We start from the raw sequence: 21,913 nt of genomic DNA on the forward strand, positions 1-21,913 counted from the left end.
ATGGGAAAGTTATTAAAGTAAGAAATAAGTTGTCATTTTTGAAATCCAACATTCACTTATTTTTAAAATCCCTAAATAATAAAAGAATATTTTAGGGTTTTGCTGGTGGAATATCTAAATACTGTAAAATGTTTTTAGTGTTATGTGCATATGAACATTTTCTTACTTGATTGACAAGCAATGAAAATAGCAATTATCACTAATTCTGGGTCTTCCAAAAAACATCAGTGCGGGGGAATTAAAAAGATTTAGTTATCCTAGTTACTTTTCTCCTGCAGAATAATATTGACAACATTTTGTGAGATAATAGAGGACGTGGTTCTCATGTATGGAACAGAGCCTCTTCCATGAAGTATTACTTGGTGAATGATTGTTGAGTGAATGGATGAACACTTATTTCTAAATACCTTAATAAATCATCATTTTAGACAGTGTAGTTTGAATTTTAATGTTACATTCTCTGCCAAGCTATTGGCTACTGTTCTGATTTATTCTGTTATTCAGATCATTAATAATATGGCATAGATCTAACTTTAAACAGCTGCTGGATTTCATGCTAGTCTTTTTTCTCCATGTGCTGATATTGAGTCTGATTATTGTTTTTTATATATAAAACCTTCTAATCAATTTACTACTTATCAAGCACAAAATAAACTTAACTGTATTTATCATGTTAAATGATGAAATGGCCTAAGGGCATTATTGAAGCCTCTTTCCCACATTTCTGTTGTAGAAAGAAAGGAACCTATAGGTATTTCTGTTTTTATGAAGTTTATTTCTCCTTACTGAGTACAGTGATTCTTTTTTTTTTAATACAGTGATTTTTTTTAAAGTTTTTATTTATTTATTTGACAGAGAGAGATCACAATTAGGCAGAGAGGCAGGCAGAGAGAGAGGAGGAAGCAGGCTCCCTGCTGAGCAGAGAGCCCAATGTGGGGCTCGATCCCAGGACCCTGGGATCATGACCGGAGCCGAAGGCAGAGGCTTTAACCCACTGAGCCACCCAGGTGCCCCTAATACAGTGATTCTTAAAGGGGAATCTGCAGACCAGCTAATACAGTATCTCTGGAGAACTTATTAGAAATGCAAATTTTCAGGCTCCACCCCAGTCTGATTAAATTAGACACTCTCCTGGGGCCCCTTGCAATCCCCTTTAACATATTCTCCAAGTGATTCTGATAGATGCTAAAGTTAAGAACCAATGACTTGGTATATTTTGCTCTCCAATTTAGTTCCTTAACAAATTGCTGAAGATATTTTTCCCATATTTCTCTCCAGATGTATATTCAGCCTTGTCATTTCGAGATTTCAGGATTGTTTTCTTTTCTTCCCTGTAATACCTTAAACTGTATCCAATTTTCAAACATTTAAGAAAGCATAGTTATTTCCTACAGTATAGTGAATTTGGTATTCTAAGTGATCTTCCTATAGAAACAATTTAAAATGCTAGATGGCACTGCAACTATAGTTAAAAATAATATATTGTGTACTTGAAATTTGCTGAGAGTAGATCTTAAATGTTCTTTACCACACACAGAGAAAATGGTAACTATGTGAGCTGCTGGATATATTAATTAGCTTGATTGTGGTTATCATTATACAGAGTATATGTATATCAAAACACTACATTGTACAAATTAGGCAAAATTCCCTAAAGCTGAACATACATGTGTATGCTATGACCCAGCAGCTCTCCTGGAGGCTGTGTGTATATGGGCATGTATATCCAATAGACATGCATACATATATTATTCAAAAGACATGTACAAACATGCTAATAGCTGCAGTATTCATAATTAAAAACTAGAGACAACTCAGATAAATAATGGTGGCATATTCATATAATTATATACTATAAAAAGCAATGAAAATGAATGAACTAGTGCTGCATGCAACAGTGGATGAGTTTCACAATCAAAACATTGGGGGATAGGGCGCCTGGGTGGCTCAGTTGTTTAAGCAACTGCCTTCGTCTCAGGTCATGATCCTGGAGTCCCGGGATTGAGTCCCATGTCCGGCTCCCTGCTCAGCCGGGAGACTGCTTCTCCCTCTGACCTCTCCCCTCTCATGCTGTCTCATTCTCTCTCGCAAATAAATAAATAAAATCTTTAAAAAAAAAAATTGAGGGATAGAAGTCAGACATAAAATTGTACTGCTGTACAATTCTGTTTATATAAAGTTTCAAAAATAGACAAAACTATGTTTCTGGTGATAGAAACAAGATACTGGTTATCTGAGGAGCCTGGGTAGCTCAGTGGGTAAAGCCTCTGCCTTCGGCTCAGGTCATGATCTTAGGGTCCTGGGATTGAGCCCCACATGGGGCTCTCTGCTCAGCAGGGAGCCTGCTTCCCCCTCTTTCCCTGCCTGCTGCTCTGCCTGCTTGTGCTCTCTCTCTCTCTCTGTCAAATAAATAAATAAATAAAATATTTAAAAAAAAGATACTGGTTATCTGTAGTTGGGGGTGAAGGGCTAGTAACTAGGAGGGGGAAGTATGGGAGGCTGGTCACATTCTCTTTCTTGAACTCAGTGTGTTCACTTTTTAGAAATTCATTGAGCCAAATACTTTAACGTACGTACTCTTCTGTAGGAATGTTTTTCTTTAATAAAAGTTGATTTAAAGAAATGGTAGTTCTTTTTCTTAAACTGGGGTGAGGCTCTGGGCCTTCTATTTTTGTTCTGATTACCTCTCCAAAGATTCTTCTCTTCCTCTTCACCCTTCAAAAGAACATAGGTGCTAAACTTTCATCAAGATGTTAGGAAATAAAAAGAGAGCTTCACAAACATTGTTTTCATTTCTTTAACATTTAGAGATAACTTTTTAGAGTAAGAGCACTAAGTTACTGAATAAGAATATCTTAAACTAAATGGTATTTTACAGTTTTGAAAACACCTTCACAGATCTTTTCTTGATAGATCCTCAGAGCAACCTTGAGTTAGTACTCTGTAAATTCAGTTCAGCAAGCAAAATTCAACAGAATAATCCACAGCCCACATTATACTTACTGGTAAAAACTGAAAGCTTTCCCTTTTAGGATCAGGAACGAGATAAGGATGCCTGCTCTTGCTACCTATATTCAATGTGATATTGGAGGTTCTAGGTAGGCAGTTAAGTTAAGATAAAGAAAAAAAAAAGTCTGCAAAGAAAGAATTCAATTTACAGATGACATGGTCATATATATAGGAAACCCTAAAGAATTTATAAAAAATGAATCCAGCAAAGTTGCTGGATACAAGATCAATATGCAAAAATCAGTTGCATTTCTATACACTAGCAATGAACAATCTGAAAATGAAATTGAGGGAAAAAATCCATTCACAATAACATCAAAAAGAATATAATACTAAAAAAAAAAAAAAAGAATATAATACTTATGAATAAATTCAACCAAGTACAAGACTTGTACACTAAAATCTATAAAACATATTGAAAGAGATTGAAGATCTAAATAAATGGGAAGACATCTTGTGTTCATGGATTGGAAGATTTAATATTATTAATATAGCAATATTCCCCAAATTGATCTATAAATTCAGTGTGATCCCTGTCAAAATTCCAATGCCTTTTTTCCAGAAATGGATAAGCTGCTCCTAAAATTCACATGGAGTTGCAAAGTCATTGAATCCACAACAACTGGATAAAGTAGAACAAAGTTGAAGGACACACACTTGACTTCAAAACTTACTATAGGGGCGTATGGGTGGCTCAGTGGGTTAAAGCCTCTGCTTTCGGCTCAGGTCATGATCCCAGAGTCCTGGGATCAAGCCCCACACTGGGCTCTCTGCTCAGCAGGGAGCCTGCTTCCCCCCCCACCTCTACCTGCCTCTCTGCCTACTTGTGATCTCTCTCTGTCAAATAAATAAATAAAATCTTAAAAAAAATTACTAGAAAGCAATAATAATGAAGATGATGTGAAGATGGCATAAGGATAGTGTTATAAACCAATGGAATAGAATTGAAAGTCCAGAAGTAAACCCATAAATTTGTGGTCAGTTAATTTTTAACAAGTATGCCAAGACCATTCAATGGGGAAATAATAGTCTTTTTAGCGAATGATGCTGGGACAACTGGATATCTTCATGCAAAAGAATAAATTTGGACCCCTACCTCACACCACATACAAAAAAATTAACTCAGAATCAATCAAAGATCTATATAAAATTCTTAGGAGGAAACATTGGTAAAAATCTGCATGACTTTGGGTTAAACAGTAATTTTCTTTTAGCCATGACAAAAGTGTAAAAAAATAGCTAAGTTGGACTTCATCAAAATTTAAAACTTATGCATCAAAGACAACTATCAAAATGAAAAGACAGTCCACAGAATGGGAGAGAATATTTGCAAATCATATATCTGATAAGGGTCTAGTATCCAGAATATATAAAGAACTCTTGCAACTCAACGTTAAAAGACAACTCAATTTATAAACAGCCAATGGAAAAATAAAAATCAGCAAAGGATTTGAATAGACATCTTTACTAAACAGATGTACAAATGACCAGAAGCATGTGAAGAGATGCTCAACATCATGGTCATTAGGGAAATGCAAATTAAAACCACAGTGAGGGGCCCCTGGGTAACTCAGTGGGTTAAGTGCCTGACTCTATCTCAGCTGTGGTGTTGATCTCAGGGTGGTGCCTTTAAGCCCTGCCTTAGCTCCACGCCCAGCATTAAGAAAAACAAAACAAACTACAATGAGGTACCACTTCACATCCATTAGGCTTTGTGAGTTAAAAAAAAGAAAAAGTGTGGGTTCACATGTAGGGAAATTGGAACCCTTAGCCTCTGCTGGTGGGAATGTAAACTACTGCTGTCATCGTGGAGAACAGTTTGGCCTTCTTCAAAAAGTTAAACAGAATGACTCAGCAATTTTACTCCTAGGTATATGACCAAGTGAGTTGAAAATACATTTATACATAAACTTGTTAGATGGATGTTCATAGCATTGTTCATAGTAGCCAAGAAGTGGAAGTAACCCAGTGGCCATCAGGTGATGAACAAATGTGGTCTATTCATACAGTGTGAATGATCTGGTCACTTGCTGCAACATAGAAAATCTTGAAGACATTATACTAAGTGAAAGAAGACAGTCACATGAAGATGACAGATTTTATGATTTTGTTAATACGAAATGTCCAGAATAGGCAAATCCATAGAGAGAGTTAAACTAGTGGTTATCAGAGGGTGAAGGAATAGGAGAATTGGGACTAACTACTAATAAGTACAGGATTTCTTTTTGGAGTTTGCTGGAAATGTTCTGGAAATGTTAGTGGCGATGATTGCACAACATAGTGAATATAGTAAAAACCACTGAAGTGTACACTTCAAAATGATGAATTGTATGTTATATGAAATTATCTTAGTCTCTTTGGGCTGCTATAATAAAATGCCAGAGACTGGGGTACTTTAAGTAACAAATTTATTTCTCACAGTTGTGGAGGCTGGAAGTCCAAGATCAGGGTGTCAGCAGGTGATAAAATAGAACTATATTATGTGCTTGAATTATATTGGAGGTGCCTATAAGATGAAAATATGCAATCTCCAGGTTATTCACCGTAAAATTAGAATTTTTTTCTCTTCTAAGTATGCAGTTTTCCAAATGAATCCTATTAAAAGACCATTTAGAGAAAAATAATTTTTCTTGTGAGAAACAAAAGCAGTAACTAGAGTGAGGCAGATAGAGTTGACCTTTGAAGAACACAGGGGTTAGGGACATTGACAGTTGAAATTCCACTTAGAATTTTTGACTCCCCAAAGTCTTAACTACTAATAGTCTGTTACCAGAAGCCTTACTGATAAATGGTTGAATAACATTTATTTTGTATGCTCTGTGTATTATATACTGTTTTCTTAATGAATTATGCTGGAGAAAAAATGTTAAGAAAATCATAAGGGGGGCACCTGGCTGGCTCAGTTGGTAGAACATGTGACTCTAGATCTTGGGGTTATGAATTTGAGTCCTATGTTGGGCATAGAGTTTACTTGATTATAAGAAATATATATATAGGGGCACCTGGGTGGCTCAGTGGGTTAAAGCCTCTGCCTTCAGCTCAGGTCATGATCCCAGGGTCCTGGGATCAAGCCCCATATCAGGCTCTCTGCTTAACAGGGAGCCTTCTTCCCTTCCTCTCTCTCTGACTGCCTCTCTGCCTACTTGTGATCTCTGTCAAATAAATAAATAAAAATCTTTATATATATATATAGAAAAAATCATAAGGAAGAGAAAATACATTCATAATAGTGTAATGTATTAAAAGCTGCATAGAAGTAGAGTTCAAACCCATGTAGTTCAGGGGGTCAACTGTAATGTTAGATTTTGGTAATAAGAAAGAATTGTGGGCTGGGATGCTTGCAGGTATGTAAAGATCTTAAAACAGTGCCTGACTCATAATAAAGTTCCCCAAACATGTTATCTATTGTTATTAACACTCTTCCCACACCACCACCAAATGGCTAGATGGTTGTCTCAACACCGGTATTGAATAGTTCCTCCCTACTCCCCCATTCTCAGTCTTGTATATTAAATTCTCATGTACATCTAATCCTGTTTCTGGGTTGGTGGTTCTACTCCATGAACGGTTTGTTTTTGTACCGGTACCATCTAGCTTTAATTACTGTGTATAGCATGTTTTGATGTCCAGTAGGGCCAATTTCCCTCGTTCTTCCTGAACGTATTCTTGGCTACTTTAACAAATTTAAAAAAATTCCCTCCCATTTCCTCTACTATATTTTACTTGGCATTTGCAGTTTAGATTGAATTTACGAACGATCCATTGGGATTCTGCCTATAATTACATTACATTTATAGGTTAATTTGGAGTTCATGATACCCTTACAGTATTGAGTCATTGCATACAGTAACATCATATTTCTCTTAGTTTATATGGGTATTCTCTTATGTATTTCCATGGGTTTTCTTTATGAGAGTCTTCAGCATTTTTGCTAAGCTTTTTTCTAGTACTTTAAATACTTTTTTCTGTTGTAGTTGGAACCTGTTGTGTATTTCCTATTTATAGCAGTTTCTGATTTTATGTGTTTATCTGCTTAGATAGGCATAAATTTTCTTCAACTTTGTAGGTATATTTCTCCAAAAATTTTTAAATTTAACAAATACTTGGGATGCCTGGGTGGCTCAGTAGGTCAAGCAGCTGCCTTTGGCTCAGGTCATCATCCCAGGGTCCTGTGATCTAGTCCCACATTGGGCTCCTTGCTGTACAGGAAGCTTGCTTTTCCCTCTGACCACAGCTCCCCCTGCTTGTGCTGGCTCTCTGTTTCTCTCTCCCTTTCTCTCTGACAAATAAATAAAATCTTTTAAAAAAAATTAGAACATAAATTAAATTCAACAAAACTTATTGAGTCTCTTTTTTTTTTAAAGAGATTTTTAAATTTATTTATTTGACAGAGAGAGAGAGATCACAAATAGGCAGAGAGGCAGTCAGAGAGAGAGGAGGAAGCAGGCTCCCTGCTGAGCAGAGAGCCTGATGCGGGCCTCGATCCCAGGACCCTGGGACCATGACCTGAGCCGAAGGCAGAGGCTTCAACCCACTGAGCCACCCAGGCGCCCTTGAGTCTCTTTTTGAGTCTCTCTCATGTGCTAGGTAGGTATTGTTCCAGGTTCTTCTCCACATTTTTAAGTAATTTATTTTAAGGCATTGATGAACTTTTTCAAATTAATGCAGCCTTGGAGAGGAAATTATTCACAGTGCCAAGGACTCTGTCAACTGACTATGATTTAGTGCTCATTTTGATGCTACCAATATAACCTGCCCAATATAAATAAATCTTTAACTCTAAGTATCAAATGGTTCTATGTTTCAGACCATATTTTATAGCTTATTACTAAGTTTGCTAGAAGTGTTTTTTCTTTATTTACAAAAATCCTTGTCATACCATGATCAAAATTAGGTTTAGCCAACATGATTTAATTATGAAGAAAAAATACGCACAAAGGATGAGGCAGTGTCTTGTATGTAGTGAATAATGACAATGACCTTTATTAAGCATGCTTTGAGTTATTTTCCTAATGTGTGTGGTCATAACTGTCTATACAGAAGCAGACAGAGGTCTAAAATGAAATGTCATCAATTAACTTTAAAGATTTATTTATTTGAGAGAGAGAGAATCTCAAGTAGACTCCCACTGAGCTTGGAGCCTGACGTGGGGCTTGATCTCATGACGCTGAGACCATGACCTAAGCCGAAATCAGGAGTTGGATGTTTAACTGACTGAGCCACCTAGGTGCCCCACTGTCAATTAACTTTAAGATAAAAATTTTAATTTGGTTAAATTGGAAAATGCAGGAAAAAAGATGAAAAAAAATGAAATCATCTGTAGTTCCATTATCTAGTCACAATTGTTTTTTACATATTGGTGTGTTTCCATTTAGTTGATATGCTATTCTTTTAAAAAACCAAGCTGCAAAGTAGAGTAAAACTTACATACATTTTTTTCATGTTCATGTGATATAAACCCATCAGTATATTATGAGCAGCTTGATTATATAATGTTTAATTAGGTGGATATGTTGTAGTTTACATAGCCTTTACTTAGAAATAGTATTTTTAGGTTGCTTCTAATTCATCACTGTTAAAATAATGCTGTAGAGAACAATTTTGTACATAAAAGTTTCCCATATTTAAAATTATTTCCCTGAGTGCCTGGCTGGCTTAGTCAGAAGAGGGATCAACTCTTGATCTCGGGGTTGTGAGTCTGAGCCCCACGTTGGGTGGAGAGAACTTAAAATAACTAAATAGACTTAAAAAAATTAAAGAAAAATATTTCCATAAGATAAGTGTTATTTATTGTAAAGATAATTTTAGAATTGTGGAAAGTGTTTCCCTAATGCCTTCTTGTTTCTCCTCAGTGATAACTACTGTTAATTTAGTGCATATCTTGTTTGTTAAAAAAAAAACTTCCCCTACACATTGTTTCGTTACTTAAAAAAAAAATCAGCCCTATAATGTGGACATTTCCCTTGTCAATAACACACAGAGGTACCTTGACCTTTGAAATGGCTGCATAGTTGAGATTCTTTTAGCCACACCCCTATTTCTGGCATTTATATAGGTTTAGGTATCTGTGATTTTTTTTTTTTTTGCTATTACTGAATATCTTTAGGGTAGTAATAGAATAGCTAAGATTCATTGAGTATTTACTCTGCATCAGTAAATGAGGATTATCTCATTCAATTATCATTGTGTACGAGTGGGTGGGTACACATTTCTTCCTATTTCCTCACTTTTCCATTCCTGCCCAGAGGGAGGGTGCAACTTTAGCTCAAACTTTCTTGCCTCTTAAGGGAAGAATTATTATAGAGAAAAAAAAATCCTTACTTATTCTTCTCAGGAGGAAGAATTACCAATCTGACAGTCAGTATGAGACGTTTGTGCCAGAAGGAGTTGTAGGTTTTTTTTTTTTTTTAAGATTTTATTTATTTATTTGACAGAGAGAGAGAGAAAGAGAGATCACAAGTAGGCAGAGAGCCAGGCAGAGGGGGAGGGGGAAGCAGGCTCACTGCCAAGCAGAGAGCCCAATGCGGGGCTCGATCCCAGGACCCTGAGATCATGACCTGAGCCGAAGGCAGAGTCTTAACACACTGAGCCACCCAGGTGCCCTGGAGTTGTAGGTTTTATCCTTCATCTTTCACTTCCTGTGCCCAAGGCTAGAAGGCCAGTATGGGCAGCACCCTTGGACTGGCCTTTTAGAGGTGGATCTGACCATTCTCTTAAGTTGTGTAGGTTTCCTACATCTGGAATGAGGACTGGTTGGGGAATGAATGGAGTCTGTTCTTCAGGCCTAATTATCTCTCTCTACCAGGTAAGAGTATGAATGTATCAAGGTCTAGGTCTTTGTTATATAGGAATAAGGGCTCCATTTTGAACTTGTACCTAAAGTCCATTTTCTAGTTTTAGCATTTATCCTGTCTTTGCAATGGAAATTATTAAATTGTACTGCCATTGAAAAATCAGAGTGTCATCTCTCAACTTTGTTGAAGTATAACCTATATACAGTAAAATGCAATCAAGATGTAAAACACTGATACGGCACCTGGGTGGCTCAGTTGGTTAAGTGTCTGCATTTAGCTCGGGTCATGATTGCAGGGTCCTGGGATTGAGCCCTACATCCTGCTCCCTGCCAAGTGGGTAGTCTGCTTTTCCCTCTCCCTTTGTCCCTCCCCTGTGCTCGAACATACTCTCACTCTCTCTCTCAAATAAGTTCATTTGAGAGAGAGAGAGAGAGCGAGAGAGCATGCACACAAGCAGGAGCAGGGGAAGTGGAAGAGGGAGAGGCAGGTTCCCCATCAAGCAGGAAGCCCCATGTGGGACTTGATCCCAGAACCCTGGGATCATGACCTGAGTGGAAGGAGGACACTTAACTGACTGAGCTACCCATGCGCCCCAAGTAAATAAAATCTTAAAAAATAAATAAATAAAAACCCTATAAAACACTCTGTTGGGGCGCCTGGGTGGCTCAGTGGTTAAGTGTCTGCCTTTGGGTCGGGTCATGATTCCAGGATCCTGGGGTTGAGCCCCACATCGGGCCCCCTGCTCAGCGGGAAGCCTGCTTCTCCCTCTCCCACTCTCCCTGCTTGTGTTCCTTCTCTCGCTGTGTCTCTCTCTGTCAAATGAGTAAATAAAATATTAAAAAAAAACCACTCTGTCATCTCAATAAATTACTTCATACTTCTTTGCTGTCCGTTTCACTCAGGCAAGCACTGACGGATCATTTTTTGTTGCTCTAGATTACTTTTGCCTGTTCTAGAATTTCATCTGAATAGGAGATGCATTTTACATAATTTCCAGTGAGCTCTTATTTTGCATTTGGCTTCTTTTACTCATTGTTATGTTTTTGAAGTTTACTTACGTTGTGGCATGTACCCGTAGTTTCTTTTTAATTGCTGGATAGTGTTCCATTGTATGGCTGAATCACATTTCGTTTATCCACTCATGTGTTGGTAGGCACTTGTGTGTCTTTCCAGTTTTTGGTTGTTATGAATAAAGCTTCTGTGTACAAGTGTGGCTACATGTTTTCATTCCTCTTGAGTAAAAAGTTAAGGATAGACTTGCTGGGTCACATTAACTTTATAAGAAACTGTATTATGTTTTTGCCTGTACTTAATGTTGCCAGCCTTTTACATTTTGGGGGAGGGCCCCGCCTCCCCAAAAAAGACCAAAATGGGAACATGTTTTTTTTTCTTTTTCATTATAAATCTGTAAAGGAATTTTAAGGTCCTAAGGAATGTTAGGAGGTTCATATATGTGAATAATTATTGGTCGGAAATGGATAAGATAAAAGTATCCCTGCAGGCTCTTTGAGAGATAACTTCAGGACGTTTAACTTATTTCTAAGGTATCACTCACTTTTAGGCTCATGTGACTTCAAAATTTCAACAGAAATTATTACAGGGTTTATGCACAGAGAAATTCCATAGGCCTGAAGACAGGTATCATTGATGACCTTTCTCACATAATCCTAGACTAGCCCTGTCCAGTGAAACTTTCCACAGTGATAGCTACTGGCTACATGTGGCACTTGAAAGGTGGCTAGTGCAACTGAATGGAATTTAAAATTTTAATTTTAGTAGCCATATCTGTCTAGTGGTTCCTTTATTGAACAGTGCATTTCTAAAATGTTATTTTTCAGCAAAGATCATCCGACAAGAAATAATTGAGTGAGACTTGTCAGCGGAGCTGGCTCTGGGCAAGTTCATGTTATCCGTCCTACTTCCGTTTCCTGTGGGGGATTTGTGTGTCTCTAGAGAGATGTAACCAAGGCCTCAAGCACCACAGAGGAAGAACCAGCGGTTCTTGAGTGTTACAGTGAGGGCAGGGGCAGTTACTTGGTAATGAGCTCTTCTAGTGAGCTGCTACACTCTGTTTTTTTCTATTTAATTTTCCCTACTGAACTCTTTGGTAAATGATAAAGCATATATTTCATTAATTCAGTGGACCTTTGGATGGAAGTATGCTATTTAAATTCGAAAACTGTATAATGTTGCCCAGACGGGACCTGGTTAAATTCTTCTATCTTTTTTGGGTTTTTTTTTTTTTTTTTTTTTTGATGAAGAGAAGCAAATTCTCTTTCTGCACTTTAAAGGCATTCAAGTAATGATATAATTACTTCTACCAAAGTTTCCATTAAAGAATGGTTGAGATTTTTGTTCCTTCAAGTAGCAATGAGTTAATAATTTTTTACATTTCAGGTTATTAGTGAAAACACTTTACAGCCTTTAGATGGTTAAATGTTCTAGTAACTCAAATAACTGACCTTATATAAAAATGCCTATCAATGTCACATTTTTTTTTAAAGATCTTATTTATTTATTTGACAGAGAGAGATCACAAGTAGGCAGAGAGGCAGGCAGAGAGAGAGGAGGAAGCAGGCTCCCTGCCGAGCAGAGAGCCCGATGCGGGGCTCGATCCCAGGACCCTGAGATCATGACCTGAGCCGAAGGCAGAGGCTTAACCCACTGAGCCACCCAAGCACCCCTCAATGTCACATTTTTATTTCATAATAGCTGTGTGGCTTCAGTGGCTGAGGTTTTATTATTGTTTCCTAGAGGCAAGTTCAATGTTAGAAAAATTGTGGAATTTTCCCTTGGCATTACTGTGGTAAGTAAACAGCTACTATTTATAGGGATTTATATTTTGATGAGAAAATGAGATACCCTGCTTGGCATATCATAAAAACACAGATGCTTCTAGATTCCAGTAGGGAGGCCTTTTGCTCACAGCATCTGTTTTGGTTGGCTAGCCAGATGACTTCTACAGAGTTTTTCACTTTTTTTTGAAGGGCACTACTTCTTTGGCAATTTTTTTTTTGATGGATGTAGAAAAGTATTACAAATAATGTCATGTATCAGACAGACTGGAAGGTGACCCCCTCCCATCATCGCTGCCTCTTATTCATGCCTCTGTGTCATCCCCTCTACTTGGGTATATGAGACATGCCGCTTGCTTCTAACAACTGGATTATGGCAAAGGCAATGCAATGTCATTTCCATAATTACATCGTGTTACATAACATTCCAGCTTGTTAGTGGACTCAACCTATCGACTTTCCTTGCTGGCTTGATGAACTAAATGGCTATATGGAGAATGGCGTGTAGCAAAGAATTGAGAGTATTCTCCAGGAACTGCGGATATTTTACAACAAGAAGCCTGGACAATCCATCTCACCATAGCAATGAAATAAATTCTGCCAACCGTCCCAGTGATCAGTGAAGCAAGCCTCCAGATGACTTCTTGATTATAGCCTTAGGAGACTTTAGACAACCCAGATGGGCTACGCCTAGGCTCCTGAGCCATAGAACTGTAAGATAATAAATGTGAGGACACTAACTCTTTGAGAACTAAACAAGTTTATAAATGAAAACGTTAACTTAGGGGCGCCTGGGTGGCTCACATGGTTAAGCGTCTACCTTCAGCTCAGGTCATGATCTCCGGGTCCTGTGATTAAGCCATGTGTCAGGCTTCTCTAGCTCAGCAGGGAGTCTGCTTCTCCCTCTGCCTCTTCCCCTGCTCATGCTCTCTCTCTCTCTCTCTATCTCAAATGAGTAAATAAAATCTTTAAAAAAATGATTGAGCATTTTGTACGTTTTTTATTACTTTGGCTTTATCAATTCTGTGCAATTTTGAACTGTTAGATAATTTACATTATGTCCCTTCATATCACTTCGTAAGGAACCTTGAAATGTCCTTTGTGTACCTGTCCTTTGAACTGTTTATTCTGCAGCTAGATTTGTACTGATCCATAAGTTCATTTATTCAGCAGATATTTGATGAGCACTCTCTGCATTCCAAGCTCTGTGCTAGTCCTGGGAAACCACATATGTAAGCAAGATGTAGTCTGAGACCTCGAGAAGCTTATTGTCTTTTATGCCATGCACATATGTAAACAGACAATAAAAATAGGTGCTTTCATTTGAACTTTATTGTATCAGTTTAGTGAGGAGGGAAAGGTCTAGAAAGTTCTAGAAAAAGTAATGTCTGAGCTGAGAATTGTTGAAATGAGAGGGGTTAGCTAGGCAAGAGGCTCAATATTAGTGAAGAAAGAAAAATATACAAGGAAGAAGCTTATAGATGAGAGATACCCCAGGATGGGTAGGAAACTAAAAAAGTTTGGTATACTTGTCAGATGGCTTCTCAGACTGACCATGGGCAAAAATACTGTCTCATTCATAAAGCAAACTTTTGACCCAGACATTATTCACCTCATGTTCTAAATAAGTGATTTCCAAACATTTTAGGAATCCCATAAGTAAAATATGTTTTCGTCATGTACCTCCAATATGTATGCATATTTATTTATAAGCGACATACTAATAATTTATATACACAGTAGAACATATACAAAAAGCAAAGTGCTACTTCATTATTCTTTAAAATATTGACTTAATATTTTATAATATACCTATTTAGAGGTCTGTTTTCTAAATGCAGTTAATTTTGATATTTGCTATCAATCAGCGAATCCTTCTGATGACACAGCCTAATTTAGGGACCACTACTCTTAATAACTGGGATAACTGTTGAAACTAGTCTTTTAGTTAAAATAAAAGCAAAGCAAAAAGGTAATTTAGTTTGCTTTATTCATTTGTATTTGGAAAGCAAATTTAAGAAGAATCAGCTTTGGCTTGAGATTTAAAGAATGAGCACTTTAGTCACAAACTACATGTGATGACAACAGGAGTCATATTTTACTAACTAGGAAACCCTAGAGAATGGCGGAAGGGTTATTGGTTAAGTACGTTATATAAAGGAATGTTTTGCTAGTAGTTGTTGATCAAAAAGATGAATTGCTGCTTTGAAAAAAATAAACCTTCCAGTTATCTTTGTTGGGAGATACTTGGAAGACGGTCTTTCTTAATCCTTAGGAGATGTGGCTCATGACACTTGGGATCTCTTCTAAAAATATTTTTTCATGATACACTTTATTAAACTTACTGAATTTACTTCACTGCATTTGAATCAGTCAAAATTCTTTTCTTCATGCTTAGCGAAATAAGTCAATCGGAGAAAGACAACTATCATATGATCTCCCTGATATGAGGGAGAGGAGATGCAACATGGGGGGTTGAGGGGGTAGGAGAAGAGTAAATGAAACAAGATGGGATTGGGAGGGAGACAAACCATAAGTGACTCTTAATCTCACAAAACAAACTGAGGGTTGATGGGGGGAGGGGGTTGGGAGAGGGGGTGGGGTTACGGATATTGGGGAGGGTATGTGCTATGGTGAGTGTTGTGAAGTGTGTAAACCTGGCGATTCGCAGACCTGTACCCCTGGGGATAAAAATATATGTTTATAAAGCTGTAAAAAAAAAAAAATTCTTTTCTTCAGAAAAGATGGAAAACTGAACCAAATAAGGTTAAGTGACAAAAAGAATGTATTGGTTCATAACCAATGTTCAGGACTCATCTCAAGAGCTTTAACTTGGTTGTCAGATCTGTATCTCAAGGTGTCTATTCATGTCTCTGTTACCTTTGCTTTCCCTGTGATCGTTTCACTCTCTTTTAGAGCAGAAGGTCGTCCTCCATGAGGTGGTGAGGCAAGGGAAAGGCCTTCTCCCTGCACATGTCTATATAAAATTCCACAGATGAACTAGAGTCTGTGGTTGCATGTGTGCTGTGATTAGCAGGCCCACGAAAGCATGTGCAATGGATGGAGAAGGAACAGTTTCCCAAAGGAAGGGCTTGCTGTTACCACAGAGGCAGGAGTGCAAGGAGTCAAAAACGATAGGTGAAGAGGAATAGAGGAGAGGAGGCATAAACTATTCTCTAAGACTGTAAAAGATGACTTAGGGGCGTCTGGGTGGCTCAGTTGGTTGGATGTCTGCCTTCGGCTCAGGTCATGATCTCAGGGTCCTGGGATCAAGCCCCATGTCAGGCTTTCTGCTCAGCAGGGAGTCTGCTTCTCCCTCTCCCTCCGTGTGCCATTCCCTGGTTGTGTTTGCTCTTTCTAAGATAAATCAATCAATCAATCAATCAATCAATCTTTAAAAGATGACTTAATTTTATTTTCTTAATCATTGATTTTTATAGAGTATGCAAGCTGCAAGATGTCCTACAGATGAATTATCTTTAACCAACTGTGCAGTTGTGAATGAAAAGGATTTCCAGCCTGGCCAGTGAGTATCTAATTTTGTTTTCTCCTAACTAGCCAAGTGGTATTTTAGAAACTTCTAGAGAGCCCTTATTTTTTAGGAAACTTGAGAATAATTTTTTAATTCCTCTTGCTGAGTGGGAAAATGGAAGAATTGAGAGTTACTGTATTTCAGTCTTTACTATGTTAAACATTGATTAATATGTTTTAAAAATCATACATACCTTTTTATCTATAACTTTTATTTTTATCAACTTTCTTAGCAGAACTAAGCATACTTGTTATATAAATCATATATAGCACAGTCATTAGGATTTGGGGTCTTCAGTCAAATTGTCTGAGTTTGGATTCTGGCTCTGCCAGTTACGAACTGGGTGACCATGGGTAAGTTTCACCTACCATCTCTGTGCCTCTGTGTCCAAATCTGTGAAATGGGGATGGTGATAATATCTTTCTCAGGGTGGTTGGGCAGATTGACTTATATAAATAAAGCATTTAGAACAGTGCCTTGTACATTAATAAGCACAATCAATATTAGCTATTTTGATAATTATTATTATGATAATCTAAGAGACATGAAAATTACAAGATGCACAACAAAGTATTTATAAGTATTTACTTATACATATATTTTTTTAAAGATATTATTTATTTATTTGACAGACAGAGATCACAAGTAGACAGAGGCAGGCAGAGAGAGAGAGAGGAGGAAGCAGGCTCCCTGCTGAGCAGAGAGCCCAATGCGGGGCTCGATCCCAGGACCCTGGGATCATGACCTGAGCCGAAGGCAGAGGCTTTAACCCACTGAGCCACCCAGGCGCCCTATTATACATATTTTTTTGTTGTCATTTATTTATTGTCATCACCCACTGCCAGAACTTCTAAAAACCCTATTACCAAGTTCAGTGCCACCCATGTATGCATCTGAGACTGGTAGAGGTAAGGAGATAAAGGAGCCCCACCAGATGGCAGACTACAGTAATAAGGAACAGTAAGGCAGAATTTTAACTGAGCCTTATTAAAAACAAAAAAACAAAAAACCAGCTATCTGTAAAATCCAGGAGTTTTACAAAGTTAGAATTGCCAGTTATCTCTAGTTTTCAGCTTTAGAGTAAGGGGCTGCACTACATGATTGCAGTAATATTGTTCCTTGTCCTAAAAATTCTTTGGTGCTAAGTTGAACACAGAACTTTCTATGTATAAACTGGGGTGTAGATAATCAGTATGAGAATTTGTTTATGGAATTCTCTTTTTTAAAAATTTTTAAAAAATATTTATTTATTTGACAGAGATCACAGGTAGGCAGAGAGGCAGGCAGAGAAAGAAGGGGAAGCAGGCTCCCTGCTGAGCAGAGAGCCCAATGAGGGGCTTGATCCCGGGACCCTGGGATCGTGACCTGAGCTGAAGGCAGAGGCTTTAACCCACTGAGCCACCCAGGCTCCCCTGTTTATGGACTTCTCTTCTATTTGTCAAATGTTCACCATACTCTTGATGAAGTTACTTGAAATATAGCAGAGATAAGGAACTTGTAGTGGCAAAATGACATGTATGGAAACATTAACCATTAATATTTTAAAAGTCATAGCATTTTAAAAGGTGATTTTCTTAAAAGATTTTATTTATTTATTTGAGAGAGTGAGCAAGCTAGTGAGAGAGAGAACATGAGCGGGGGGAGCAGAAGCAGAGGAAGAAGCAGACACCCCCCTACACCTCCCGGGTGAGCAAGGAGCCCATCTCGGGGCTTGATCCCATGACCCCAGGATCATGACCTGAGCCGAAGCAGATGCTTAACTGACTGAGTCACCCAGGCTTCCCTCTAAAAGATGATTTCAAAACAGATAGTGCTGTTGCAAAATAGAGTTTGAAGCTTTTATCACACACACAGTCCCTGGCAATTTCTTGTTGTAGGAGGTTATTATGAGATGCGTATATTTTATCTGTTTATGGGTAACTTCTGAGCAGAATGAATGAGCACAAAATGCCTTAAAATATTAAATATTTGACGTCTGTATGAAAGCTGATGTATTTTGCGACAATTTTTTATTCTGTTTGAACTATTGTGAGAGCCTACAGAGATTTAATGAATAGTCCTAAAACTTAACTTTTTTTGGACTGTTATATCCTGGTTCTTCTATCTCTGGTTCTCCTCCATTTGTTCTATTTAAGGTGTGAAATAATTCCCAGGAGAGGAAATTCATCTAATTTTTACTTAATATCTAAGACTCTAAATCATTGTCTTCACTTTTATATAAACTGGAAATATAATGGTGTTGATACTCTGATTGGTCTGTATTCTCTTGAACTTGATCCTGATTCTCCTTGTTGTGTGCTTGGCCCAAGGTTATGCCTGTAAAACATTTTGAATTGCTGACAGTTTTTGAGAAATGAAATTTGTGGTTCTGTTCCTTCAGGACTTTCAAACACCCTGCCATGTTTCCACCTGGTACTCATCAAGCATCAGTTGTTGGAAATGAGCACATGCAGTGGAATTGATGGTTTGTATTTCCTACGACACGGAGCACCAACTATGTTTCTGTCTTTTAGGCATGTGATTGTGAGGACCTCTCCCAACCACAGGTACACATTTACATTGAGGACCCATCCGTCAGTGGTTCCAGGGAGCATCGCATTCAGCTTACCTCAGGTAACTCAGAGGCTAATTTATTCTCTTCTATTCTTGAAAGTCCTAGAAAAATCAGTTCATTTAAAGCAGCTCTCATCCTGGAACTCTATTGATTCATATGGAAGAAAAACATCTAGGTATTTATATAAGGAATTTAAAAATACTTTTTTTTTTTTAAAGGGAGGTGGGGCAGAGGGCGAGGGGGAGAGAGAATCTGAAGTACGCTCTGTACCCAGTATAGAGCCTGACATAGGGGTTTAATCTCACAACCCTCAGACCCTGACCTGAGCCAAGATGGAGAGATGGATGCTTAACCGACTGAACCACCAGGTGCCCCTAAAGATACATTCTTTTTTTTTTTTAAGATTTTATTCATTTTTTTGAGAGAGAGACAGAGACAGAGAGAGAGCGTGCACCCACTTGCACATACAAGCAGGGGGAAGGGGCAGAGGAAGAGGGAGAAGCAGGCTCCCAACGTGGGGCTTGATCCCAGGAGACCTGAGCTGAAGCAGATGCTTAACCAACTAAGCCACCCAGGCACCCCTAAAGATACATTCTTTTTTTTTTTTTAAATATACATTCTTAATTGTGAGTTTTACTATGTTTGCCTTTTATTGCCTTGAGTTTTTTTCCTAATTTTTAAAAAATTCTGCAGTAATAGTAGTTAGCTATCAGATAGTCTCAAGTTATTTTAATGTTAGCTCATAGGGTAACAAAAAATATATAAAAATAATATTTATAGGGGCTCCTGGGTGTCTCAGTCAGTTGAGCATCTGCCTTCAGCTCAGGTCATGATCCCAGGGCCCTGGGATGGAGCCCTGCATCAGGGCTTCTCCCTCCCCCTCTACCTGCTGCTTTCCCTGCTTGTGCTTTCTCTCTCTGTCAAATAAAAAAATAAAATCTTGGAAAAAAAATTATAAAACTGACATCTAATAATAGTGCTTTTTAAAATGTAATGATGTCACGCTAATGAGTATGATATGAGTAGCTGCTATCTCAGAGTACAATGTAACTTGCTGGTCTTCCTAAAGAGTGGAAGGATTATGCTTACATTTATAATTGTTGGAGGATTCTGTGGTGGGAAAACTGCCTTGCACTGTGGCAGCACCAATACATAACTGAGGAGCATTGCAAGTACTAGTCTGTATTCTTTTCTCCCTTATCATTTTACTTGTGCTGCTAATCCCACAGTCGTCAGCAATATAATGCAACCCCTACTTTCTAGTATGGAATTGATACTTTCTAGTATGCTAATAAACATTGATTTACTCCCCTGGAGGTTGAAGGAAAGACATCAAACACTCTTTAGGGATCTATTAAAGATCTCTTGAAGCCCTCAAAAATTATGGGACATCTTTACTGGCAATTCCCTTTTCTCTGTTTGGATGCCTCTGATTATCAGGACTATTTTTCACATTTGTTTCTACACATTAGGTGTTTGGAATATTTTAGAGTTTGTCAACTTTTGCAGAGCTGAAATTCTGGTGGTCAGAGAAGGGGTTTCTAATTATTTCTTCTTGTCTCTGCTTAAAAAAAAACAAACCCTAATATATACAATAGGCCAAGTACTATTCTAGATACTCTTGAATATATTAGCTCATTTAATTCTCAAAACAACCCCATATGATAGATACTATTACTTTCATCCTTTGAGTCTGTCTTTGGGATTGAAGTACAGAACCTAATTGTGGCTGCTTTTTGATCCAAAGTCTGGACTTGCTCAGCATGCTGCTAAATTTCTCACTGGCCAGAAGTGAGATGGGATATTACAGAAGAGGGCACGAAGGGCAGAGAGGAGGGAGAAGCAACCTATGATGAGAGAGCTAGAGGGGAAAGCAGGTGTTGCACACACTCACCATGCAGCCTTTTTACCATCCATCCCCAAATCCGCTCTGCTTGATGAGTAGACAGAAATGTGGCTTTTCAGCCAAAAATTATTTTTCTCACTGTTCTTTGAAGTGTTATCAGCAGTGACTAATTTTGAATCCATACCAAGCCAGTCCTAAATTCCTGCCTAAACACAGTCTGGCCTGCCTCCGCATATTCTTACCATTGTAACCATTCTGGACCTGGGAGAAGCTGAAGACTAGTTGCAAATGCCTGAAAATCCTTTGGCTAGTACAGAGAGTAATCCGAACCATCTAATGATTGAAATCCCTATTTGGGTTTCAGGCTAGATAAGCTGACCAGCTTCAGTTTAGTTTTCATGAATTGAAAGTCTTTTTTCTTTTTTTTTTTCCCTCTAAGATTTTATTTATTTATTTGACAGACAGAGATCACAAGTAGGCAGAGAGGCAGACAGAGACAGAGAGAAGGAAGCAGGCTACCCACTGAGCAGACAGCCCGATGTGGGGCTCGATCCCAGGACCCTGGGATCGTGACCTGAGCTGAAGGCAGAGGCTTTAACCCACTGAGCCACTCAGGTGCCCCGAATGTCTTTTGTTTTTGAGATACTATAACAAACAGTGTAAGTAACCATGGTACATTTAGAACACCGAAATGTTATCTGATACTACGAAGGCCTTCGGCACAGTATAGTGGACAAAGGAATATCCTCAGTGATACCAGTTTTATTGTACAAAGGCAAGCTTTGTATGTTTTCTGATAGATGTTCAGATGTAAACTACAGCATATAAATATGTTTCCTAGGGGTGCCTGGGTGGCTTATTTGTTAAGCATCTGCCTTCGGCTCAGGTTATGATCCCAGGTTCCTGGGATCGAGCCCCACATTGGGCTTCCTGGTCAGCGGGAGCCTGCTTCTCCCTCTCCCTGCCACTCCCCCTGCTTGTGCTTTCTCTCTTTTTCTGTCAAATAAATAAATAAAACCTTTAAATAAATAAATAATATGTTTCGTAGGGCCACTGTACAAAGTATCACAGAGTGGGGTGGGTTAAATTTATTCTCTTGCAGTTTGGAAGTCTAGAAGTCTGAAATCAAGGTGTCAGCAGGACCATGCTCTGTCCGAAGGCCTTAGAGAAAAATCTGTTCCGTGCTTAGCTTCTGGTGTTGCCAACAATCTTTGATGGTCCTTGACTGGTAGATGTGTCACTTTAGTCTCTGCCAACATCTTCACATGACTTTTCTCCCCATATGTCTGTCTTTCTCTTCTCCTCTTGCAAGGACACTGGGTCATATTGGCTTACACCCACCCTAATTTGATAATGACCTTATCTTACCTTGATTGCGTCTGC

General features: G+C 38.3%; 1 protein-coding gene across 1 annotated transcript in view; it reads left to right on the forward strand.

Moving 5' to 3' along the window:
• The window catches only part of NSF (N-ethylmaleimide sensitive factor, vesicle fusing ATPase), a 151,816-nt gene that overhangs the window by 10,548 nt on the left and 119,355 nt on the right, over positions 1 to 21,913 (forward strand). The window contains exons 2-3 of the mRNA XM_047707386.1: positions 16,039 to 16,124; positions 18,644 to 18,743. Coding sequence (XP_047563342.1) covers positions 16,039 to 16,124; positions 18,644 to 18,743 — 186 coding nt within the window. The remainder of the gene's footprint in view (positions 1 to 16,038; positions 16,125 to 18,643; positions 18,744 to 21,913) is intronic.

The sequence above is a fragment of the Lutra lutra genome, chromosome 16 (assembly GCF_902655055.1).
Source record: "Lutra lutra chromosome 16, mLutLut1.2, whole genome shotgun sequence".
Taxonomy (NCBI): domain Eukaryota; kingdom Metazoa; phylum Chordata; class Mammalia; order Carnivora; family Mustelidae; genus Lutra; species Lutra lutra.